At 53.2% G+C, this 25,136-nt stretch overlaps 1 protein-coding gene across 3 annotated transcripts; it reads left to right on the top strand.

The window, feature by feature from the left end:
- The first annotated feature begins 1,128 nt into the window (after nt 1-1,128).
- Nucleotides 1,129-12,743, top strand: LOC308064712 (uncharacterized protein). 3 transcript variants are annotated; one of them, XM_080389591.1, is made up of 4 exons: nt 1,129-4,092; nt 5,085-5,185; nt 5,935-5,999; nt 6,604-12,743. In XM_080389591.1, the coding sequence occupies exons 2-4, from the start codon at nt 5,174-5,176 to the stop codon at nt 6,998-7,000; spliced, it is 474 nt and encodes a 157-aa protein (XP_080245717.1). In that variant the 5' UTR covers nt 1,129-4,092; nt 5,085-5,173; the 3' UTR covers nt 7,001-12,743. The 3 variants fall into 3 exon arrangements, 2 of the variants coding, with proteins under 2 accessions (XP_080245717.1, XP_080245718.1); XM_080389592.1 differs by having other exon boundaries at nt 1,129-5,185; nt 6,604-6,755; nt 6,837-12,743; XR_013928499.1 differs by having other exon boundaries at nt 5,085-6,954.
- The last annotated feature ends 12,393 nt before the right edge of the window (nt 12,744-25,136 follow it).

The following is a 25,136-nucleotide window of genomic DNA, read 5'->3' as shown; positions in this document are numbered from 1 at the left end:
GCTGGCTGCATCCCCTTTGCCAACAGGGCCGGAGCATCCTCCTGCAGCCATGTCCCCTCCAGGGACAGAAGCAATCCCTGCACTGGTGGTCTCCTGCACAGCACCTGTCCCTGCAGCCTTTGGCTCTGCTGGTCTCATCCCTGAAGCACCTCTTTATCCAGAAGTGGAGCCTGTGTCCAAGGGGGTCTCCTCTCTGCCAGCTGCTTTGGATCCTGTCAGTCTCAGGCAAAGGGCAAGCATCTCACCAGCTAGCCCAGGAGGGCAGGAGATGGTCCCCCCTGCACCACCTGGCCATCCTTCGGCAGCCTCTGAGCTGGGCACAGATGGGTCCCCCAGGTGCCCTGGTCCTGGGGTGGAAAAGGTGGCGCTGGGGGAGGTGGGTGGCTGGCAAGGAGAAACTTCACCCCCTGTGGGTTTGAAGACCAGGGGTCCCTCTCCAACCTCCATCACTGTCACAAAGCTTGGTGTGGGGCTTCCTTGGCCCGAGGACTGGGCGAGCAGTGGCTTGGGGGTGGTAACAGCTTTGCTGCCTTCAAGGAGAGGGGAGCAGGTGGTGCCTGTGCAGCATCAGGGCACAGCTGTGAGCAACAAACTGGCTTCAGCCTCCAATCTCAGGGGATTTAAAATGCAGAAAACCACAGAAGCTCTCTGCTTGGGTGGAGGAGAGCAGAGAAATGCCTTCTCCAGCACCACTCCTGTGCAGCCAGGTCCTCCCACAGCCCTGTGGGGAGAAGCACCGACAAGAGTACGAAAGCCTCAGGAACCTGCTGATGTATCCAGAAACACCCTGCCGGGAGGGCAGCAGCAGGAGCCTGCTGGTAGGTCTCGCAGCACTTTGTGTTTGGTGTAAGCCACCTTCAGAGGGCAGGAGCATTGGTGGGGCCAGGATGAGGCTGCGTCTTCCACCTGTCCCCACCTGCCCTCTGGGGAGGGGACCTGCGGTGGGTTGGTGCTGGTGAGGTGGCGGGTGCCCCCCAAGCCCCATCGCTCCCTCCTCAGCCGGGCAGGGGAGCAAACACAGCGACAGGCTGGTGGGTCCGGGGGAGGCAGGGGGGGCGCTCAGCGATCACCGGCACGGGCACAGCCCCGGGGAAATCAGTTTAATTTATTAATTTATTTATTAATTAATTTAATTTATTAATATTATTATCAGTTTGATTTATTCCCATCGGAGTCAGAGGAGGGGGATGGGAACGGAACGTGGGAACCTGAACCCGCCGTCCCCCGGCGCTCCCCGCCCCCCGGCCCGGCTGCGCTCCCGGTTCCTCCCCCCGGAATGGGGCTGGGGTCGGTCCCTCGCAGCGGTCCCTGCCGCTCCTGCCCCTGCCGGGGGTCCTGCCCGGGCTGGGGGGGGCTGCTCCGGCAGGAACCCCCCCGGGCTGGGGGCACAGCCTGCCTCCCCGTGGTCTTCATCCCGGGCTGCTGAGGAATCTCCTCCGGCGCCTGGATCCCCCTGCCCTGCCCTGGGGGCTGCAGGGCTGTTGCGCTCGCACGTTGTTACCCCTCTCTGGTGGCTGCTGCTGTACATCCCCGCGCTGCCCCCGTAGCTGCCGGGCTGGGCTGTGGCCAGCACTGGCCCCGGCTGGGAGCCGCTGGCCCGGGCTCCACCGGGCACTGGAGGGCTTCTGGCAGCTCCTGGCAGAAGCCCCCCCGTAGCCCCCTGCTACCAACCCCTGGCCACGCATGCCCACTGCAGAAGACTTCCAAGTGGCATCGTTGGCCAAACCTCTGCTGGAAGCAAGGACGAGTTGTTCAGGCTGCTGAAGGTGGGGGGCTGCGGCGGCCGGACCCTCGCCGAGCAGCTGCGGGGGCCCAGGCTCAGCTCCTGCTGCAGAGCTGGGACGCGGCCCCAGGGGCTGGAGCAACCTTGTAGGGGGAGAGGGTCTGAAACGGGGCCGCCTCGGTGGCAGTCTGTGCCCCTGGAAGCGTGATGTCCGTGTCCTGGTGCACATAGTAACCGCTGGCCATGTTTCTGTTCTGTGCTCCCGCTGTGTCAGAGCTGGGACCCCCTTGGGCAGTGGAATACCGCCCCATCAGGAGCTGCCACCGTGTCCTTCAGGAGGGCTCTGGGCTGTTCTACCTGCCGCTGCATGCTGACATCCAAACCAACATCTGGTGCAACTGGACCATCTGGGCAGGCCCCCAGAAGCACATTGTCATCTATGTCCAGGGATTCCAGGGGAGCGATGGCTGCAGCAAGAACCAGGACAAGATCATCTTCCAGGGGGTCTCATCAAGTGTGGAAACCAAGGTGGTGTACGCCTGTCACAACCAAGGCACTCTGATCTTTGCTACACAAGCTACCGCCGTCCACGTGTTGTTTCTGTCAGGGAGCGGTTCCCTAAGCCATCAATACAGACATTTTAGAGGACAGTATCATGTATTCAGAGCCTCTGAAACTGTGGGCTTTCCAAACGGTACCATAGCTCCTCGAGAGCCCGTCCAGGAGACCTCTAAAGAAGCAGGCTGGAGGACAGCAGGAACAAAAGGCTTGGTGTCTGTGCCGAGAGCCTCTCCGGGCCCTTCAGCTGCACCTGCTGAGCTTGTGAGCCCAGGCGAAGGGGCGCAGCACCCTCCCCATCCCAGGGAGGATGCTCTGTCTAGCGCTAACCCGAGCGAGCACGGTCAGCTGCAGGATGAGACCAAGCTGGAAAGGAACCTTAAGGGTGGCTGCACTGAGGGCAGAGACACCAGAGATGATGTGTTGGTGGAGCCAGCTCCAGCCGGGCAAGATGCTGGGCGTAAAGCTGGGTCATCTGCTTTGGAGATTGCAAAGGGCGCTGCAGAGCCGGTGCCTGCTCTGGTGACCATAGCTCCGAGATGCTCCGTGGGTGCCTCTTCCTCAGAAGTGGCCAGCAGCAGTGTAGGTGTCTCTGCCAGACCACCCAGCCTGGACCAGGCCAGCAGCAGCCTGACTGAAGTGGTTGCTGCTGCATGTAGCACGCAGGTACTGGTGCTGGAAGAGCCACCACTAAACATGAGTACAAAACCTTCTCCATACTCATCTCCTGGGGTGACAGCTGGAGATCCAGTGTCTGGGGGAGAAAGGACTGCCGAGCTCTTTGGTAAGGTGGTTTTTGGGTTATTTGTGGCTGAACTGATGCCTGACACTCTGCACTATCCACCTCTAATATTGCAGCGCTCTCGAGAGGTTTTATTTATAGACACGGCTGTCACCTTCAGTCAGTCCATGTGGTAGCACTCTTGCCTCCTCCTGTATCCAAGGAAGGTGGTAGCTGAGCAAGTATAGGATCATCTGTTGTAACACAGGTATCTGTGGGATGATATCCCTCTTAGCAGGGACAGGCTGGTTTCTAATCAGAGTGCTTTGAATTACCCACGGAGGAGCCAGCCTCTCAGCTAAGATTTTATATGCAGACTGCAAATGTTCACCTTTGCTTTAAACAGCTCTGGCTTGCATTGATTCCTATGGCTGCAGCCTGGCATGGTGCTCCTACCCAGGACAACTGAGTCTGAGCTCCAGAAGTTAGAGGGAGGAGGGGAAAAACCAGGTTTTCTTCTACTAAGAAAGAATAGGAGTTGATAGTAGACTTCTTTCACAGAAATATTTAACCACTGACACACATCAATTTCTGTGTGAAGGTAGCAGATGTTCTCAATTGGTCTTTCCTCCCTTGCAAATTGTTCTTTGCCCCTTTGTTGTAGATGTGGGCAAGAGTTTATTTAGCCCTTTTGCTGGCATCTGATATGCAAACTGCTTTGCTCTGTCGGGTCCGAGGCAGCTCTGCTGGTTGTAGGAGCTCTGGTGGCTTCACAGGGGTCATATTTCATCCATTCCAGAAATGGATCAGAGGTTTATTGGGGTGCTCTATTTCCAAAGAGCACTTCCCCCTGTAGAGAACGGTAGGCTGTATTTAGAGCCTGACATTTAATTTCAGCATAAGGAATATGGGAAGGAGCTGGCACATGGCACTCTTCTCTCCAAGTGACATGGACCTAACGTACCTTTTCCCCCTTACTGGCATGCTGAGGGTTACAGCCTGGTTCTTTCCCTTGCTCTGACAGATCTGGTTTCTGTCCTGGCATCTCTGGAGAATGACACTGTGCTGCCATCCCAGCACCATCCCGGAGGTGAGTGATGCATAGAGTGAAGTGTGTCTTGTAACGCTGCCCTAAGTCCAGTGTGCTGGTAGTGAGCTGTGCATGGGCATCACCTGCTCGTTAAATTTAGAAAGCGGTGGAGGGTGCTTCTGAGCAGAAACCACTTTGAAGGTTTTTATTTGTAAGATATTGCTGCAATCCCACAGTTGTACTTTGGCCAATTGGTACTTACCCTGGAGAAACTCCAGTTCACATGCTAAACCTGGCATAAATCCTGGCTTGTTTGAGTTCAAGCATTACTTGTCTGTTTAAAGATTTTTCTAATGTGAATGAGCCTCAACTCCTCCAACATATGTCAGTAGGTCTCGTGACTACCTGGATCAGAAACCCGGAGGAGTGCTGTTCCTCAGATGTCGGGGGGGGGGGGAGGGGAGCAGAGCAAACCCCCCTTGTGGGAGCATTAGCAAGTAAGCAGCACAATACCTGGCTTATGTGGGAGTGCGAGCTGCAGAAACAGCTTGCAAAAAGGAGTCAATACAGAAGGAGCCTGAGCTTTGAACAGGAGAAATATTGCTGAGTAAATGGGCTTTAAACAGCAGACTGGCAAATCTGTGCCAGCCTGGATTCAGCCGGACCACAGCAGTTTTTCTAGGCTGATCTAGAGACGTGTGAGAGAAATGGGCTTTTAGACTCCATCACAAATTATGATGATACCTTTGGGAAAGGTAATGGCTGAAGAAATGTGAATGTGATCGGATACACGTTAGCGCTTTGGATGCTCTTTTGCTGAAAGATCAATTCTGGTATTTGGCACCGAGCATATTAGCTAAGGTTTGTTTTCACCTGTTACTCAACAACTTGCTCTACCTGATGCGCAACCTCTGGCAATTCCCACGTGGCACCGGCTTACACAAGCGTGTCTCTGTAGAGCTGCTGTGTTGGTGTTGAAGGACTAAGTCATTTAAGGAGCCTGTTTGTGTTATGTGGACTTAAACATGCTAGGATCTTGTGTCTTCTGGTAGATGTGCTGTTTGAAGTGACTATTGAAATCAAACCCAAGGACTGGATTCCTCGTGGTGGAAGTGAGCTCCAAAAGAGTCTTCTTGAATTTATGAAGAACCATGTAAGTCCGGGCATGGGGAGAGGGAGAAAAACAAATGTGATGTCCTAAATCTGCAACTAGAAGAGACTGCGCTGCGCCCTTCATTCCAGGCATTTTCTGTTAAAGCCACATGATGAACCAGCATCTGAGTTGCTTGCGCTGACCATCATCTGAGGCGAGTGCTGATGCCCTGGCAGGGTGCCTGGCTGCAGTGGCTGGCATTTAGCTGCTGCAGCCCTTCATAGCACCGGGTCATTGCATGGCAGCAGAAAAGCACTGCAACCAACCGAGGGCTGTAACCCGCCTCTAGAAACGGGGCAGCTTGTAGCTGAAGCCTGAAAGAGGGCAAGCGTGTGAGCACGTGCTTTCAGGGCTGCACCTAAACTGCTTTCTAGGACACAAACTGGAGCAGGTACAGGGTCCGGCCTGCTGCCTAGCCTGGAAAGCAGCTGTCCACCCATCCACCCACTGCTGCTCTGCGATGCTTCAGCACCCAGACCCTTAACCTGGGGCTACTATTGCCTTTCCTTTTCCCAAATTACCTTGTGTGGTTGTAGGGGTTGAGCTGAAGCTAAGCAGGCAGGAACAATTAGTATTCTCCTAGGGAAAAGGCTCAGGGTGGTGGGCTATGGGGCATCTAATGCATCCCAAGTGGCTTGTGATGGGGAAGAGCAAGGTGGGGATGTAGGCTTGAGGAAAAAAACCTGTTCCCTGTCATACTCCTGCCCATCAAACATCAAATTGGCACCGGTCATTCCATTCCTTTGCAGATCCAGGAGAACCTGAAACTTTCAGCCAACAGAGTCAATGAAATAAAGTTCAAGGAAATCAAAAGGTAGGGCTACTGCTGCGCTGCTGGCTTGGAAGGTGATTATTATAACCTGTAGTATTTCTTGGATAGCAGTGGCTTGGCTTCTCATTCCTCTTCCCCAGGCAGAGACCCAGCTTTGCTCCTCTCCTGTAATCTGTAACTTGTCCTGGAAGTAAAAACAAAATAATAATAAAAATATTTCTAGAGGAAAGGTGGTGAAATTTGATGTTTAGTGCTGGCTAGGGCCTTTATAGATCTAAGATGGATTTAAACTCTGGAGAAAATGAGAACCCTCATGCCTGCCACGGTGTCTGCTGGAGAAAGCTAGGAGCCGTCAGCAAGGTCCCTGCCGCAGCGTGCTGAGGCTGACCCGGGGCTGCAGCCTGCCCCTACGTTAGCTCTACACCAACATCTGGTCACTTCAGCCCAGCTCCAAGTGAGGAGCCATTACCAGGCTTTCCTTTTTCCCTCGCTCCAAGTGCAGAGCTGCCTCTTGTCCCAAACAATCTCTGCGAGAGCGTGTGACACCGCGGTGCAAGGTGGGTGGGTGGAAGTTCTAAATGGGCTTTCAGAGCCGGGCTGGTGGGGATGCTTCCCCCACCTCACCCTGGGCTCTCCCTGCCTGCAGGACAAGCGAAGCCAACCTGCTGCTCACCTTCTGGCTGCACCTGAAGCCGGAGGAGAGGAACATGTCCCTGCTCCTGCACTCCCAGCTGGAGGAGATGCTTGGCACCTTGGTAGGAGCGGAGAAGCTGCAGCTTGTTTCGCTGTTTGTTGAAGGTGGGAACTTCACGTTTCTCTGGGCTATAAAGCCCTTTATGCCAAGCCTGGCTCGGCTCAGGGTGTCTATTCTCGTTACAGATGTGAACGAGTGCAGCGTTGGGGCTGGCCTCTGCGGGGAGGAGGCGGAGTGCTTCAACGGCGTGGGCACGTACCTCTGCCGCTGCAAAAAGGACTACGAAGATCATTCTCCCACCAAGTCTGGCACCCTCTGCGTCCTCTCTCCCCGATCAGGTAAAGGATGAAGTAGCAGCTCTGCTTTCTCCTGTGGCTGGGTGTTTTTCTCGTGTTCATGGGCGAGTAATTTGTGCAGCATCACTCTTGCCATGTGCAACCCAGAGTGAGCGCATCAGGGTAAGGCGCTCTCCCCTTGAGGGTGGTCCCACCAGCTGTGCCTTTGCCAACTTGTGCTGCATGTGATACTTAAAAATGGCACTGCTGCTGGCATGGTGGCTTTAGATGCCTGGCCTGGTGTGGGGAGGATTTACAGTATCTTTGCAAGGCAATTCCCAGCTGGTTGTCCCCTTAGGCTTCCTCCTTTGGCATTAGGAACTCTTCTCCAGGAGTTGTGCTTGGATATGAGCAGACTTGGAGGCAAATGTGATCCTTTTGGAAACTGAGGGGAGGGAGGAAGAGTGAGGTTTAGGCAGTGTAGGCATCTAAGGAGAGCCTCGTACTCGAAGGAGTAACAGCCTTTCCCAGACTCCAACAGCATCGGCTTTCAGAGGTCAGCCTCGATGGGCAGCCGAGGGGTAGCCTGCATTGCTCAACGGTGTCAGGGTCAAGTGGAGCTGCTCCTTGGGTGCAGCTCGGGGTGACATCTGTGCTCCAAAGGGCTCTCCTGAGCGGTGCCTGAAGCTGTAGGGACTGCTGCTGCTCCTGGGCTCTGCAGAATGAGAGAGACCTGGACGAGCTGGAGAGAGTCCAGTGAAGGGCCACAAAGATGAGGAAGGGACTGGAGCATCTCTCTGAGGAAGGCTGAGAGGGCTGGGACTGTTTAGCCTGGAGAAGAGAAAGCTCTGGGGGGATCTTAGCAATACGTGTAAATACCTGAAGGGAGGGAGGACAGAAGACAGAGCCAGGCTTTTCTCAGTGGTGCCCTGGGACAGGACCAGAGGCAGTGGGCACAAAGTGAAACACAGGAGGTTCCCTCTGAATATCAGGGAACATGCTTTCCCCCCCCCTTTTTTTTTTTTACTGTGAATGTGACTGGGCACTGGTACAGGTTGCCCAGGGAGGTTGTGGAGTCTCCATCCTTGGAGATATTAAAAAAACTGTCTAGCCATGGTCCTGGGCAACCGGCTGTAGGTGGCCCTGCTTGAGCAGGGGTTGGCCCAGATGACCCCCAGGAGTCCCTTCCCACCTCAACCCCTCCGTGTTTCCCTCTCCCTGCTTGAGGGAGGCTGCGAATGGAAACTCTTGGTAAAGCTCACATTTCCTTGGAGTGGTGAGTCGACGTGACAGCCAGGATCTGGATCTGGAGCTTAGCCTGGAGTATTTAACAGGTGTTTAAATACTGGTAACAGCCTGTGGTGGGTGCTGCCATGCTCTGCTTGCTGGCTGCATTGGCACTTCCAAGTATAACCTCCCTGCGAGGCTTAGCCTCCCTTTCCCCACTCTGCTGCCTTTGCATCAGGGTTACAGCTCGGCACACGTGAGCCTTTATTCCTCCAGACCTTCTGCGTCTTCTGGCCTTGGCTGCTGGGAGCTCGTTGCTGTAAGCAGAGTGTGGCCGAGGGCGATTTATGAGTTCCCTCTGCTGTAGCCGATGTGATCAGCAGACGTGGTCACACCTCGGAGCGCCCTGTGGTCTCCTGTCACGCTGCAGGTCTTGGTGAGAAAGACATTGCTGTTCCTGGTGTTTACCCCAGTGCTCCCCTGATGTATTTGCCATGAGGCTAAAGCAGATGGTGTGCGGTGCTTGGCTATAATCAGGGCTGGCTAATCCAGTCTTGCAGAGTAGCGGGGCCTCCCAGCCTGGAAAACAGCAATATTCTGCAATATGGACTCAAAACACTGCTGCGACGTTACCAAAATGATTTCTCATCCCCACAGCACTGGAAGTGGCTTAAACCCGAATGTGAGCTTGCAGCCAAGTCGTATTTCTTGTCCATCCTCCCACCCCCAAATTCATTACCCGGTTCTGCAGTCTAAGCCTCTCCAGGTTCAGCTGGATATATCCAGATACATGTAATGCGTATTTGTCCCTTGGGGTCAAGGAGAAGGTCCCTTCAGGTCTGGATGGGAATGCTGGTAGGTCTTCTAGTTTCTGTGTAGCTGCACATAGCTTGGCGATGGCTTTGCTCTGCTGGAGTAGCACCAGCCCTGTGCTGCCCCTTCAGGCTGGCTCCTGGTCTAAATATTTCTTCAGGATGGAGCTTTGGGAGGGATGCTCTGCCCTGGAGGTGACAGTAAGGGTTTCTGGAGGGCAGCAGGGGGGATGTTGCTCCTCCTGGAGGATTACTCACAGCTCCAGGTCTTGCCCCCAAGCACTGTGGTCATGATGTGGAGGACCTGAAGCACAGTGAGGGCCACTGGAGCAAGCAGGATGAGGCCATGGCCCTTCTTTTGCAGGGATCAGCTTCTTCCTTCGGCATGCTGACATCCTGGTGGGAGCAGCTATCGCGGCTGCCCTGGCAATGCTGGTGGCTGCTGGTGCCCTGTGCAGGATGCCCAGGTGGGGGTGGTGCCCCAGGAGGACCCCCAGCCCCGAGGAGCCACCGGTGGGGGCTGTGGAGGAGCCAGTGATGGAGCTGCACGACCTGGGGGAGTGCCTGCGCCTCGACCCCTTCCAGCTGAAGCTGCGGGCCAGGCCCCCTGAGTGGCTGTGGGCTGCCCGGGCCCACCCTGGCCAGGCGTACCGGGTTTTCCTGGAGCAGTCCCCCCCGCTCTGAGGGGTCCTGAGCTCCCCCAAACCCCCTGTGGCCCCAGTGGCCTGCACAGCTGCTCCTGCCTTCCCTGGCTCACACGAGCCACTGGCTGTGCAAACCCTTCTGGTGTCTTTTATGAACTATGAACACCCCACCGCAGTCTTCCTCATTTTGTAACGTGTTTTTTTTTTTTTTTTTTTAAATACTTGCTCAGCTTGGGAAACAAAGTGCTTGCTCCACACCACTGTACATCTGCGGGCTTGCCCTGCTCAAGAGCTGTGCGGAACTGTCACACGTGGAAATTAAACACTTTTTTTAAGGAAAAAGGAAATAAGATATTTTGGTGCTTAATTTAAGAAATTAAAAATTATTCTGCATCTGTGCTCAGTGCTGCCTCCTTTTCCCTGCCCCTAAGGCAGAGGTCTAGGGGAAGCCCAGGCATGACCTGAGGATCTGAGCGGGGGGGGGGGGGGGCGGGCTTCTTCCAGCCTGGCTGAGAAACAGCCCTGGAGCTTGACTTAAGGTTTTGGGGAGACTCCTGACCAGGTTATGGTGCATGGGTCCTCTGTCCCTGAATGATGGGGACACCAGTTTTGGCGCCTGCGTGAATTCTGGTTGCTGAGATGCTGGCTGTGACTGCCACCGAGCCAATCCTCCCGCTGGCAGGGAAGCCCAGCTGTGTCCCCGGCTGGTCACCTCTGTTTGTGTCGTTCAGGGCTTTTAAAATCTGAATTACCTTTTCGCCCTCCGCCGGGGAAGGTGCGTGGGTGGCGTGGCGCCGATGCCCCGCTGGAGGGCGCTGTCTGCCGCCTAAAGCTCAGCAAGGGCGGCTGCTGCAGAGCTGTGCCCCATGGCTGCCAGATGTGGGGCACAGCTGGAGCTGGGGGTCACCGGCTGAAACGGGGCCAGTTAGAGCAGCTTGCGGCTGGTCCCTTTGCACTCGCTGGCCAGCTATGGCCAAGATGTGCTGCGGGGGCTGCGCGGAGCAGCTGGTGCGACCGTGTGCCCGGCTCAGCCTTTGATCTCTGGGGTGAGCTTAAAAGGGGCTGGCACAGTCCTTGCGCATTTCCTTGGGGGTAGGTGGCAAGGATGCTGGTGGAGGAAAGAGATCTCGGCGATTTCCCTAAAGTAACTCTTTTTCCATCCTTTCCCCCCCCCCCCCAAAGCAAGCAATTTCTGTATCTCAGCTGTTGACTCATGGGAGAAGCAACATTTGCAGCATGGAGGGGGATGTGCTAAAGGAAGGGGCTGCAGTACAAATCTGGGCATTATAAATGCCACTTTTGTGCAAAACCAGGTGAGAGCATGTTACTGGCACTGCCACGATACAGGAGCGAGCATCCCCAGTGCCTGGCTGGCAGCAGCGGTGCCCCTCTGGTGAGGGGTGACTGTGGCTCTCCAATAACAGGCTCATCCAAATGAATTGATGCTGCAGGGGCCCTCCTGCCTGTGGAGATGTGCAAAGTGGAACAAACACCTCCCTGCGCCCACTCCCCCAACAGCAACTCACTTCAGTGCTGTTTAGTGCCATCCAGGTTTGGGTACCCATAAGGTCAGGTAAAAATAGGTCTCCCAAAGACATCCTGGTTGCTGCTTCCTTTGACACACATGGAACAATCAGCTCTTACCGACCGTTTTCTGTGTGTGGTTTTCAAAGTATTTTGCAAATAGCAGAGAATTAAATGCAAACGTCTCCCTAGGAGGCAGATAAGTGTGTGTAATTTTCCATTGTAAAGAGAAGGAAACCATTAATGGGTTTGTGCAGAGTGTGCTTGTTTCCCTGCTGAGGTCAAAGAAAAGCAGCAGGGGCTAAAATAATACTGTCCTTGCCTTGGCCTTGGATTTGGCCGGCCACCATCTCCTCCCTTCCCTCCTTGGCTCTACGAGGGGGGTTCAGGGCCTCTCCAGGTTGCAAACTGCACTCTCCCAGTAAAGTAAGGTTTATGTCCAAAGCCAAGCAACTGATGAGTAGGTTGATGCCTCAGCTGACTTTTCAGTGTTTCCAGGAGCCAGCCGAGCCCCACGCTGTGCTCCTGCGTGGGAAGCCAGCTCCTGTGATGCTCAGCAGCTCAGCAAAAGCTGCGGTATCTCCCCGAGCCCGCAGCGCCATCCGGGAGCGAGCTAAAGGCACCAACTCGCCTTCCGTAAGCCTCCTGAGCTGCCGTCCCCTGGCTCGTTGCGAAACCAGTGCATCCCACTCCTTTCCACAGCCTCAGCGCGTTTTGTCCCATTTTAAAAGGTTTCCTCAAGTCTGATCACGTCCTTTGTGTAGCTGCTGGAAAGCGTCAGGAGCTGGATGCTTAGCTCCTCTCCTTCGCAACGTACTGAAGGAAGGGGTGACACGCTTTGGAAACGCAGCTGGGGATTGCAAGAGCTCGTGGCACCTCCAGTGCTTTGCTGCTCCTGTAACTCGCAGTGCTTCAGACAAGGGACTGCTTATACATAAAAAAAAAAATTAAAAAATGAATTCTCCATCTGTGCCACAAGTACATGCGACGGGTACTACTGAAATTGTGAGTGAAATCATCCCTTCCCAGGCCATTCCCAGCAGCTTGATCTGGAAATTGCTCTCAGGCTGACCCAGAGCCGCCGCAGCCCACGGGGTCTTGGGGGTGATACCGCCGTTCTGGCTCGCTGGCGGTGATGTGCCCTTCCCTGGCTCGGCCGGGTTAAGACGCAGAGCTGCTCTGGGGCTGAGCCTGGCCTGGGGCCTGTTACCCACCCAGGGGCTACATCGGTGCGTGGGTGGTGGGCTGCCCCAGCGACGTGGGGGCTGGGAGAGGTGCTGGACTTCCAATTCTGAAAAAGGTGATGTATTGCCGTCTTTAGGGGTTTTCCTTTCTATTTTTGCGTGTGCTGCTCTGGGAGGAGGCGGAGGTGACCTGTGTCAGAGGGGGGCTGCTGCAAGTCCCAGGCCATCGGGGTTTCCAGTTCTAGTTTGCACTGCGGTTTCCTCTGTGATTTTGGAGCAGATGTGGAGGTCAGGGACAGGCTTTGGGGGAAAATTCAGACTCAGAGATGAGCTTTGTGCTTGGCCTTGAGGCAGCCAGGTTTGTCCTGCCCCATAGACCCCAGCAAGGCAAGGGTCTCCTCCCCAGCCCCGAGACCACTCCAGGATGAGCAGTCCCTGTGACGCCCAAAGCAGCGGTGCCCTAAGGGGGCAGATGGAGACCCACATTTGGGGGTGTGCCCCACCTGCAAAGCGGGGAGACAGCCCGCAGCATCCCCTGCTGTGCAAGGGCGGGTGGGACGACTGCCTGGCAGCTTTCGGTCAAGGCATCAAAACTTCGAGGTATGGTTATGTATGGTCTTGTATGTACATGGGCACATAGACATGAAGGTGACGGAGCTGGATGCTTCCTGCTCTTCACGGTGTGATTTGCTTGAGTTTTTTAACCAATGCCTTAGAGAAGAGATTGAGGGAAAGGTCGCATGTGTGTGCCCTGCCTTTGGTTTTTTTGTTGTTGTTGTCATGAAGTATCTATGATACACTGGGCATGAGGTATTTTAAGTGCTTAAATAATCTGATCCGTGCTGTGCTGATCCCGGGCCCTGCCTGCATCATTAATAAGCCGATCATCTTCCACATGTGGCGTTGCGCTGCTGCAGAGCACAGCTGGGATTTCTGGCAGCACCGTGGAATTATCTCCCTGCTAATGGCCCATCCCTGCTCCGGCGTTACAGCTGGGAGGTGTATCCTCAGCGCTATGATGATGTACCACAGGGATAAAAGCTGAGGATGGAGCCAGTGCTCCCCCCCGGAGCTGGCACTTCCCGCACCCGGACCAGTGCGCGGTTAGCCAAGAAAAGGAGGAGATGCAGGGATGGAAATGGGTTGCTTGGTGTGCATGCTGCAAGAGCGAGGGAGACGATGCCATTCTCAAAAAAGACCATCAGCTGAGCTGTCACTTACCGAGGATGGGTTTGGGGCTGATTATGTGTGGCACAGGTGGCAGCAGAGGGAGCAGACTGCAGGGTCTCTGTTCCCGGGGAGGATGCCAGCCAGCTGCTGCTTTTCTGGCTTTCCCCCGTCTGTAGAACTGACGTAACCCCTGCCCAAAGGGATGCCCTGCTCGTGAGTGTTCCTGTGCTTGCGTGCAAGGCGCTGCGGAACTGCAAACTGTTTATCCCCTCCCGCACGAGAAGGTCAGTCAGACAACACCTTTCCTGATGTACAGCTCACTTTTGGGGACAGGTTGGCGGGTTTCTCTGAGATTTTGGGTGCTTGCAGTTGTTTCTGGCCAGAAGAGGATGGCCGGGTGATCTTGTGCTGGCTCCTGACGTGGGTGTCTCAGAAGAGGAAGCTCAGCCAGGCTTGGGCTGGATCCCTGTGGGACATCGCCCCGAGCAAGCAGCCACCGGCTTTGGAGGCTGTGGTTTCTCAGGCAATGAGGACAACGGGCAAAGCTCTGCCTGCCTCCGCTTTGCCCAGCACGTGGCTTGCTCTTAAACCTGGGAGCAGGGAATAACTAACGCTGTGAGGAAAGTCCCAAACATTTAATCTACCTACTCCAGCCTATTCCCATGCACTAAGGCTGCCCAGGGCAGCTGAGGGTGCCCCATCCCTGGCAGTGGCCAAGGCCAGGCTGGACGGGGCTGGGAGCAGCCTGGGATGGGGGGAGGTGACCCTGCCTGTGGCAGGGGGCTGGAACTGGGGGGTCTTTGGGGTCCCTTCCAACCCAAACCATTCTGTGATTCTATGACTTCTTAAATTTGTGCTGTAGCCACTGAGGGAAAGCTGGTGGCTTCCACCGCAGCACAGCCAGCTGCCCGGCGAGGAGATGTCTGTGTGGAGCTGGTGGTCCAAGGCAAGGATGGGAGCTGGTTTCAGCTCATCATTTTTTATTTCTATCACATAGAGCCTTCCAGGCGCAAGGCTCCCAGACCACCTTTCCCTGCAGCCCCTCATCCAGACTAAGCATCCCACCGATGCCCACGCAGCAGCCCCGGGGTGAGAAGGAAGCCCTGTGCAGCCACATGCCCAGGCAGGGCTCGCTGCAGCAGGTCTCCCCGTGCCCGGTGTGAAAGCAGGAGGTGGAGATGGCCACTGCCCTTCTCCTTAGGGGTGGGAAGCGACAGCACCTGCTCCTCACGGCTTGGAGAAACATCAGGCTTTTCTTGGAAGCACCTAAGGCGCAAGTGTGACCTGCGCGCAAAACACAGCAGGGCTTCGATCCGGACATCAAGCCCATCACAGCAATAGGTGTTAGGGTTTCCCTGTTACACACACTCATCCTTTCAGTCCTGAGTGCTGTTGCTTTGTATTTTCTGCTGCAGCCGCAGACACTGCATGCAGCCCTGCTTTGTGAGGGCCCGGCTGGCGTTAGGAGCAGCCCACTCGCCCTCCTGCTCCCCCAGCCGGGCCCAGAGGGGCTTTCTTCCCTCGGGGTATCGGCACCTGCTCTTCTTGCTCATTTGAGGTGGGATGAGTTAACAGACAACAAAGTGAGACAAATCTGCTGGATCTGTAGATCTGAATGTGGGCACCGTGGTCTGAGCCTGGAAGTCCTGCTGCCTCTGACACCCAAAACGAGCATGTCGCCTCGCTGTGCAACGCTCTGCTCGCTCGCAGCCCTTGGCCATACGGAACGACACGCTGCTGCTCTAGGGGCCAGCAGGTACCATTTGTTTTCATGGCAGGAATTGTTCTCTCATGCGTTATCGCCGAGCGACTGTGGTGTGTGCCAATGTCTCAAAGGGTCTGTGATCTACTTGGAGACTGGGAGATGTCCTAGGAGCTGCAGGGGAGGAACAGTATTTGCACGTCAGCTGATTTTTTTTTTAAAGACATTTACTGAGCTCTCGTTGAACCCATTCTTCCCAAGTGTTTAGAGTTCATCTGATTGTTTTTCCCCTGGGCCTTGACGCAGGCAGGGCAACCTTGTCTAGCTGCAGAGCACTGTCCTTGGACACAAATCATCAGGCTTGAGGAGATGTGGAGGTAGCTCCTTGTGGGAGATCCTTCATCTTACCCATCTGCCTCATCAGAAAAGCCATGAAGGATGGAGACACCTCATGCACCATGTGGTGGCTGTGGCTGGTGCCTCAGTCTGGGTAGTGAAAGCTAAAAGTAATGTGTGGGGAGAACTGTTGTGAAGGCAGATGCTGGAAAGGAGTTTGATTTCCTTTCCCACAGCCAGGAGGGAGCTGGGAAATGGGATGTGGGCGCTTGCAGCCTGCTGGGACATCACTTGTATGTCTTCCGCTGCTCGGGAACATCTGACCATCGGCAAAGGGTAGGACACAGCTGAGGTTATTGTCCTGCTGAGGGAGATCTCCGGAGGCTCAAACATCCTCCTGTGCCCCGGTGGATTTAGGACACCCCTCCTCTTGTTGACTCCCCCTGCTTGCGCTCCTTCTCCATTGCATCTACACGCTGGGGAGGAACCTCGGGCTTGTTCAAAGCTCTACATGCTCGAGCAGTAAGTGGGCTGTAAAGGGAGCAAAGGGGGATTTTTTTCCTGGACAGGTGATGAGATGTTTATAGGAATGGGGATGAGATCAAAGACCAGAAGGGGAGGCTTCAGCCTTTGCTGCGATTGCTCCGTGCTGCAGCAGCAGTGGGAAGGGCAGGCGGCACCCAGGCAAATGGGCACCCATGGGCTCCCTTTGCTCCCGGGACAAGCCCCCCACCCCAAGGGGACCCAGGCTGCACAGGTGTGGGACATGCTCTGTTGCTTCTCTCCTGCTGAAACAAGGATCCTTGCAGGGCACCACGCAAGGAGGTAACAAACCTCGAGACAAATGTCTATGGAAATGTTCATCATCAGAGGTGTTGGCTTGCTTTGCCTTGTAATTACTGAGTAATACAGGTAGTAAATTTCTGATGGCATGTGGATGATTGTGCAGCCTGTGTTGCACCGGGCAGGGGCTACCAGGGACTCTCCAGGGAGACTTTCACTGGGTAAGAGTTTTGGAAAAATGCTCGAGAGTGTAATTGTATGCAGTGCATCTAAAAAGGAGGAGAGGGAGGAAAAAAGCTTCCTTCTTCCTATAGATGCTTTTGAGCACTATTAATGCTCTGACTTGGCAGGATGACTTTAGCCATGCCCAGAGATGGGTACACTCTGCTCAGCTCTCTTTTCTCCATCTCCTCAGAGCAACATGAGTGCATCACTGTGCTTGTTCTACCCAGACAGCAGATAAAAATACTACTGGCCTTGCACGAAGCTTTGTGCTTTACTGAATTGGCCAGTCGTGTGTCGTAGCATGGCCGTGCAAGAGGCACTCTCCACCAAACAGAACCTTTCCTGGCCATGACCTTTACACGCAAGGTACGTATGGGGTGTCCCGAGCAATCCCTTGCAGTCGAGGCAAGTGTGGATGCTCCAGTGAGCCCCACGCCCCTGCGGGAGGGCAGGAATAAGCCCTCCCACAGGCAGGCAAGGCTCATAGCAAGTTGCCTCTGCTTGTGTTGCAGAAGACTGGAATGAAACCAAAGGCTGCAAAGCCCAAGGAAAATGACAAAATGTTTTCAGCTTATTGCTGCTGTTCAAAAATGCAGGTAGCTGTGGGACTGGGTGGTGATGAAAATGCTTACAGTTTGGAGGGGCCCCTGGATGAAAAGCCTAGGGATTGGTGCAGCCTAGCTTAAAGGGGAAAGAAATAAAAGGCTCTGGTAGTGATATATATGTCTTGTCTCATGGTAGAGGAATGAGGGGACGCTCCCTGAAAGCAATCTGAAAAGGCAAACTTTAAACTCGTAAAGGAAATATTATTTTTTAATCACATGAAGCAGGGCAGTGGAGTTCACTGACAGCAGATACAGCCTGGAGCAAGCGCTGCAGTGCCCGCATGGGAGTTAGGTGGGGGGGCGAGGGCTGAGGGCAACCCATGGGTAAGTGAAAATATATGATGAAGAAATTGAAAGTTCCCTGCTTCAGGCCGTAACTGGCGGTAGCAAGGACGAGGTTTCTTTGCACAGAGGACCAAACCGCATGGGGCTGATTTTCTGGCAGCTGGGACTGAGCTGTGTAGGGTGACAGCAACCAAGGATGAGGACCTTCCTCTGCTCAGTGCCCTGGCCAGAACACGCCTCTTTGCAAGGGCTGGTGTGCTAACAGCTCCTTGCCCCCCACTGAGCACTGGCACCTGCTTCTAGGGCTTTGCTGCCAGCAGGGAAAAGTGGAAATGTAGCTTTATGCTGCGCTTTGAATGGCATTCGGCTGGTGAGGCTGTAATATAACCACAAACCGGGGACAATCCCTCCTGGAGAGAGTCTTTTTTGCCATCATCAGCTCAAGCACAGAAACCTTTAGCAGTATTTTGTTGACTGGCTGGGTGATGCCCACCCCAGTGAGTGACTGTGATGTGGAAAAACACAGTAAACACGGCTAAGAAATTACTTGGGAACGCTGGGGAGAGCCCCGTCTCCTGGAGAGCTCAGGCTGCTTCTGACAACGAACCCCACTGAGCTTCCCCCGGGACAGCCCTTCGAGGGCCGGTGATGGTTTGAAAGCCCCGGTGCTGAAGCTCGGCCTGTGGGGTGCCCCCCCCCCCCCCCCCAGATGCACGGAGGCTTCGCTTGACCCCAGATCCCAGCCCCAGCCAGAGCTGGGCTGGGGGGAGGGGGCTGGGGGGTTCATATAGGCTGCGTGCCGCAAGGCAGCAGGTGGGCATGGCATGGGGAGGACAGGCTGGCACTGCCCCCGGCGCTGCCTCTCAGCGGCTTTGGGCCCGAGAGCTTTACGTTAAGCCATCCTGTGATGTAGGTTTGACAATAGACAGTGACCATACAGGGAGGCTGAAGCAGTTTCCAGTTAGGCGCCGCGTTGGGAGGTGTGGTGGATGTATGAAGTGTACTATGACCAGGCAGAGCAGAGAAATAAAGCCTGTCCATTGTAAAAAAGACAGTGTTTTATTTCTAGCCTGGTCTAAAAGCCTGTCCTCCCATTCCCTACGTCTTCAGAGGCAGCAGCAGTGGTCCCTGCCGCCGCGCGGGTACCACGCGAGCTCGGTGTGTGCGGGCACGGGATGGAGCCGGGCGCCTGGCGGGGTGAGGGGCTGCCCAAACAGCCAGCTCGCCTGGCAGGAGGCAGCACGCACCGCCAACTGGGTCTGTTCCCAGAGCATCTTAACTCGCAAGTGAATAGCTGTTAATTATTATGCTATAAATTACTTAATAAATGAGTATTCTTCACAGCACCTATTGTACCACATGACATCTGCTAAGCTGTGCGAAATACACATAATTACTGTCACAGAAATGTAATTATAGCTCTTCCCCCCCTCAAACGCTTGCCGCGGGCCGGGGCTCAGTGCAGGCAGTGCCACCGTGCACCAGCCACCCCGTCCCCCCTCCAGGCTCGCGCTCGGCTTCCCACCCACAGCGCACAGAAGGCAAAAAGCTGTGCCCGGCTGTGTGCCACCATGCCTCAGCCTCGGCGTCAGGCTTAAAAGCACCCTGAGGACAGCATTAAGCCTTCTGTAGTTTGCTTTTAAAAAAAAATAAATTAAAAATCCTAATAAATGTACTGATTTTATCCCAGGTTTTTTTAACAGATGTTTTTTGCTGTATAAGGCTCTGACAGTTGAAACTCCAAGGAAAAGTGCATTCTCCTGCTGGGGTGCTTCAGTTCAAAATGTTTTTCCAGTGACCTAACTTTGTTTATGGCCCTGAAGAGGGAGAGGTGGAGTCTCTTAACTGAGATCATCAAAATATTTGTGCTGGTATGTGCATTTTAGACCTGCCCTTGAAATTATTCAGCTTAGTTGTGGCTTGACTTGTTTTGGGCATTTGAGCTTTAATTTTTTCGCTCCTAGCTCTTGTTGGCCTGACTTGTGGTAATTGGCCCTGGGACTGTGTAATTGTGGGTTTGGGTGTTTTCAGCTGGTTTTGGGGGACACGCCGTGGTCTGGACTTGCTCAAAGGTGGAAGGGGAAATAGGGATGGAGAGCGCAGGAGAAAAACATCTGCATGTGGCTGAATAAATGCAACACTTGAAACTTATTCAAGAGGTTTTCTAACATATTGAGCCAAAGTGACTCTCTTTAGGGTGGGTTGCAAATGTGGAAGAGATATTGCAGTAAAGATATGCTTGATGATACTAACTGTAGTAGGATTTTGGTCTTAGCTGCTACAATTTAGCTACGTGGTCACAGTGATGATGGGAAATTTTATTCTCGGATTTCCATAGAATTATAAGAATCACAGAATGGTCTGAGTCGGAAGGGACCCCAAAGACCCCCCAGTTCCAGCCCCCTGCCACGGGCAGGGTCACCTCCCCGCAGCCCAGGCTGCTCCCAGCCCCGTCCAGCCTGGCCTTGGCCACTGCCAGGGATGGGGCACCCTCAGCTGCCCTGGGCAGCCTGGGCCAGCGCCTCGCTGCCCTCCGTGTTCCTCTGTATGCCCCTCAGACCTTGTCACGCTCTCCTCATTTCCACTCTACAGACAGGTAATGGCAAAGACCTGACAGGGTTTCAAAGGTACAACCTGGGAGCTTTTAAAGATCTAGGGTTTATATTTATATTTTTTTATATTTATATTTTTATTTTTTTAAGAAGATGACAGGCATTTTCTAGAAATGAAACCTCTTCAAGCAGCTGGCTGAAGTTGGGGTGTCCTGGAGCAGATGTGTGCTGCGCCTCAGCCTGAGGCTGCCATCCCACTGCGCACCGGGAACTTTTGCAAGGAGCTTTTTGTTGCTAGTTCGGTTTGCTATGCAATTCACCACTTTAAAATCTGGGTCTGTTTGCTCTTTATTCCCCCCAACCATAGACGCCAAGGAAAATAATCTGTTTTCTATCGTAACCAGCGGGTGGAAAGCTACAGTCACCCCCCGTGCTGCCTCTCCCCGTGCCGGTTCCACAGCACCCACTGCATCTCCCCAGTGACAGGCTCTGGTGCAGGCAGCTCAGACTTTTTTCCCATTTCAAGGAGAATGATGGCACCTGAGATAGAGGGTTTAGATGACTTGGAAAGGTTTCACCAGTGAATAAAACCCAATCCACTGCAAGACTGTGCTTGCTCTCCTGCCACAGCTGCTTCATAGGTTGCAGGGGAGCTGGAAGCTATCAACAAGGATAATAAGCGCTAGATATTACAGCGGGGATTTCTTACATTGCTAGCAAGAGAAAAAGCTGCCCTGCCCCTCTGCTGGCTGAAAACAGCATAGAAGATATTTCAGTAATTTTTTTCCCCCCTAAAAGGTTCCAGGCAACAGCATCCCTGTAAGCGCATGCTGCTGACGGTGGATGCCTCCATTTTTATTAGCTTCCAAATCACACCGACGCAGCGGCAGAGCAAACAAGACTGTAAACATTGCTCTGAACACAGCCCTGAAAAGCACCGTTCACGTCTAACGCATCAAAACCATACAGAAGTGAGAGCAGGAACAAGCGGCACGTTAGAAAGCCTACAGGGTATTAATGATGTGTAGTAAATGGGTGCTAAATAATAGGGCTGTCACCGCAAGGCTGCTGAAGCACTGAGCCAGCTGCGTGTGCCTGTTCTGCATACAAACAGCGCCGGGATTTCTGCTGGGTGAATCACGTGTGCCTGGAAAAGCGCCTCATCCCCATAAAAGTCTGGGAAGAGCTGTGTTCTGAATATCCTTCCTTGGGGAGGGTGATCTCCCGGTAGCAGTACGGTGTTACGGATGTGGCAAGCAGGACTGGCTGAAGCCTTTCAGCTTTGGGGGAGAGGGTCCATCCAGCCCTCGCACCCAGAACATCGCTTGTTTGCTGCCTGGTTTCAGAAATACTAACAAAAAAGCAGTAAAGTGGCTCAAAGCACTGTGCAATTTCTCTGAACATCCCAAAACCCTGAGTATAAAGAAGAATATGAAAATATTTATTTATTTTTACAAGCTCAAACTGTTTGTTCAGTGGGACGATGGGCAGAGGTCTTACCTGAAAGAGATACTTTTCCCCACAAAAGTTTAGCTTTAATACTTTAGGTTTTTATGCTTGAAATAGGGCAGTATGGATTTTTGGGTGCCTGGTCGTCTGAAAAAGACCAGAAGAGTGCAGATACCTTTTGAGGATGGAAAGGTACCAGGTGACACTGTTGGAAGTCCCTGGTTTTCTGCAGACCTCATGGGTGACGGGTTGTACTTACCCAGGGCGCTGGGGTGGGGGGAATGCAGCTGGTTTCCCACTCAAGCAGGATGATGTGCATCCTCAGCAGCACTTTTACAGCCCATGTGCTTGCTCTGGTTTGCATTCTGATGGACGCAGCAGTATCATGAAGTCAGGCTGGACACCAAGGTCCTGCTCCAGCTCTTTCACAGCTGGTGACCACACCGGGCTGCAATACTAGCAACTGGCTGCCAGCCTCTGGCTGCCTGATTAACTACCAGCCGTACAGCCTGAAACAATGGCAGCTGGCCATATGGTGAAATTAAAAACACAAACTCAGCCTGGGATCCCCACTGAGGGTTCATTTTTTTTCTCAGAGTTAAAATCCCCACTGGCAGGGGCCAGATTTCAGGGCAGCAGCATCACTGTTTGCATTTGTGTGGTGCTGGTGCATCCCTCACCTGGGAGCACCCCAAAGCTGTCCCGTGCCCAGGGACTGGCTTTGCTGGAGGAAGGGTCCTTCCTCACACATGTGGTGGGGACATGCTGGCCGGGGAGCAGGGGGACCGTGGGGGGCTGTGCTGCTGCTCCCTGCCTTCCCAGGCCAGCCCGGGCCTTCAGCAACATGCAAGTGAAAGCTGCGTAACGGGCAAACGTGTCCCATCCCACTCACGGCTGGCGGTCTGCTTTGCTGCAGGTGATGTTTAGGACTGAACCAAATTACTCTTTCAGTGCATCCTAAATAAACCCTTAAAGAATTTTCCTTGTTTGGGGTTGTTTCTCCCCGCACCCCCCACCCCGCCACCCCCACCTTCTTTTCCAATCTGTTATCACTGCAATATTTCATGCTTCTGGGAAAAAAAAAATTCAATATTCAAGAACAAACCAATCCACAGCTTTCCTTCATTTCAGTCTTTTGTATCCTAGGGCTGTCCTAACTCAATAACGGAGTTTTTATTGTGTCACATTTCACCGTCGCTGACTGCAACCAGCCTGGCTAATCCTTTTGCTGCTGCCTTATCGGTATTTTTTGTAATTCATTGTTTGTCCATTCTACTTTCACAGTTTTTAGGGTTTTTTCTTGTTCCCCCCACCCCCAATTCTAGGGCATTTGTGGCTGCCCTCTGCAATTGCTCAGTCTGGTAAGTGGTCACATACAAAGCCAAATGGGTAGTTAATATCGAGAGCCTGATTTTGGCAGCTGCCATCACATTTTCTCCAGTTGAGAAAGAGGTAGAATTCAGTATTCTCCAAAGCTGCTGACGTGGGAAGATTTCCATTACAGATGGAAGTGCTGAAAGAGCAGAGAACCGCTATATGATCCCACCTCCCTGCGCGTGGGGTACAGATGCACGTGCACTTGCACATACGGAGAACGCCAGCCTCCGTGATCTAAGCGGCATTTACCTGCCCAACACGGCATGCAAACCCCGGTGACAAGATCCCACCTTTCCTAGGGCACAGGCTGAAGCTGCTTTTTGTTCCTAAGTAAAACTGCATAAAAGAACAGTTTTAAATGCTCAAGCCCTGCTGTGCGCTCAGGAGTGGGGGGGCAAGGTGACTGTAAAGGGACATTGTCTCTTTGTTTAGAGAAATACAGATCGCATGGTGCTGATGCTCTGCTGCCAGGGTGCTGTCACACGAGAGCAAGTGCCATCATGGCAGGAGGAGCATGGTGTTTCTGCTATCCATCAGTCAGAGCAGCTCTACCAAATAACTGGACAAGATGTGATTTTTTTTTTTTTTGGCAGATGAGAACACTTTCTATTTTGACAAAATGACTATCTAATAATCCCTCTCACTGGCTAAAAGTTCGTCTGTCTCTGTAGCACACAGTGCTCCATTTGCTTGCTTCTTATTCTTAGGACAGGACTGTAGATATTGCACGGAGGTGGAGGGGATTGTTTTTCTCTCTGGAGATTATGTACACCTATGTTTGCAGGTACAGGATACTGGTGTTCTGGTGCCTACCAGCACGAGACCAATCCTTACTTCTTTCGGTGTGATTGGTTTTTTTTTAAAAAAAAGAAAATAAAAAGGAAAGAAAATGACTGCAAAATACCAAACCTGAGTGCTGTTTGGTTTTGGTGGGACACATCAGCTGAGCATACTTGCTCTCATCACATGCCCTTCAATGTGGCATACCTGAGTGGTTCACCAGGGTGGTCCTGCATCACCTGCTGCTGCTCACCAAGTGCCCCTGTACCTCCTGGGCATGAGGAGACACCTGCTACCTGACACCCAGGACATCCCAAACAGCTGTCCCCATTCAACTCCTTCATTCTCCAGTTCTTGTAGTCAGGGCTGTGAGATACTCCCAAAGTTTGTTCCCAGCTGGGGTGCAGCCGGAGTTTATTTAATCCCTCCCCACTCTGCAGCGAAGTTTATGCTCTTCTGGAGGCAACTTCTTGGGGTGGTGGTGGTCTTTCTGAACAGCTGTGGCATTCAGGGAAAGCCTGAGATAAGCAATCGCCGGTTAGCCTTTCCTAGGAGTAGAGCTTTGTTTCAGTTAAAAGATGCTGATAGCTTTTGGGGGTGTATTTCTGACAGCATGATAACCTTGAAACTGTTCCATCATCACAGCCTCCGTTCAGGCTGCTCAGCCATGCTGCACGGCTGGTGCTGCATTTGAGGCACTCCGAGCGTTGGGGATGCCTGCAGAAAGCCTCTGCCACCTGCTGCGGGTTTTCTACTCCTACCAGCTCTGGTATTTCTTCATGGGCTGCTGGAATAGGTTGTGTGACTATAGGAAGATGGCAAAACACTTCCCTGCCTCATGTTATTACATGGTTATATAAATGGTTTTATGTTTATATATATGTGTATATGTGTGTATACATATATGTGGTTAGCTCTGCTAACCATGCTGAATCATTTGGGGGGTGGGGGGGAGCAGGGAAAAAGGAAGGAAGTGAGCTTTAGATTTCTCCAGGATTTTCAAAGTGAAGGGATTGTTCCAAACCTTGTTGTTCAGCTCCCAGCTGCTTTACAAAGGGAGGATTTATAGCATTTCTGGTTGTGGTAAGATTTCACCTCACACTGAGGTGTTTTAAAAACAGCCACAAGAAAATCCAATACGGAATCCTTTAGCTATATATTTTAGTTGTTGACTTTTACATGAATATCCTGCAGTCACAAGCCTACTCGAGTACATTCTGATGTGCTTTTGCAATTTCTAATGTTGTGATAAATTCTGTGTTTCCTGTGCAAAAGGCCATGGGGTGAAGGGCAAAACAAAGAACAGATGTCCATGCTAAAATCCTGTCTGTAATTCAGACAAAGCCATTGACCCTGGATGGACACAAGCAGTAGGTTCCTCTCTAAGCAGCTGGGGACCAGTAGCTGTATGGGTCGAGATGCCCAAAGCTCCAGCCTGCCAGAAGCTTTCTTTATGTAAAGTAGTAAGAAATGAATTTCCCCTGCTATTAGCAGTACAAGTGATTAGCAATAGGTACATCTGATGTTCTTCTCACCTGGATGAATTCAGTTTATG

This window comes from Falco punctatus, assembly GCF_963210335.1.
Source record: "Falco punctatus genome assembly, chromosome: 5".
In the NCBI taxonomy this organism is placed as follows: domain Eukaryota; kingdom Metazoa; phylum Chordata; class Aves; order Falconiformes; family Falconidae; genus Falco; species Falco punctatus.
The sequence above is the reverse complement of the archived record's forward strand: the minus strand, read 5'-3'. Positions and strand labels throughout refer to the sequence as shown.

What these genes read in the sequence shown, in the direction of transcription:
- LOC308064712 (XM_080389591.1), top strand. An exon ending in AAGTTCAAGGAAATCAAAAG is followed by an intron (nt 6,000 to 6,603) that starts GTAGGGCTACTG and finishes CCCTGCCTGCAG; the next exon opens with GACAAGCGAAGCCAACCTGC.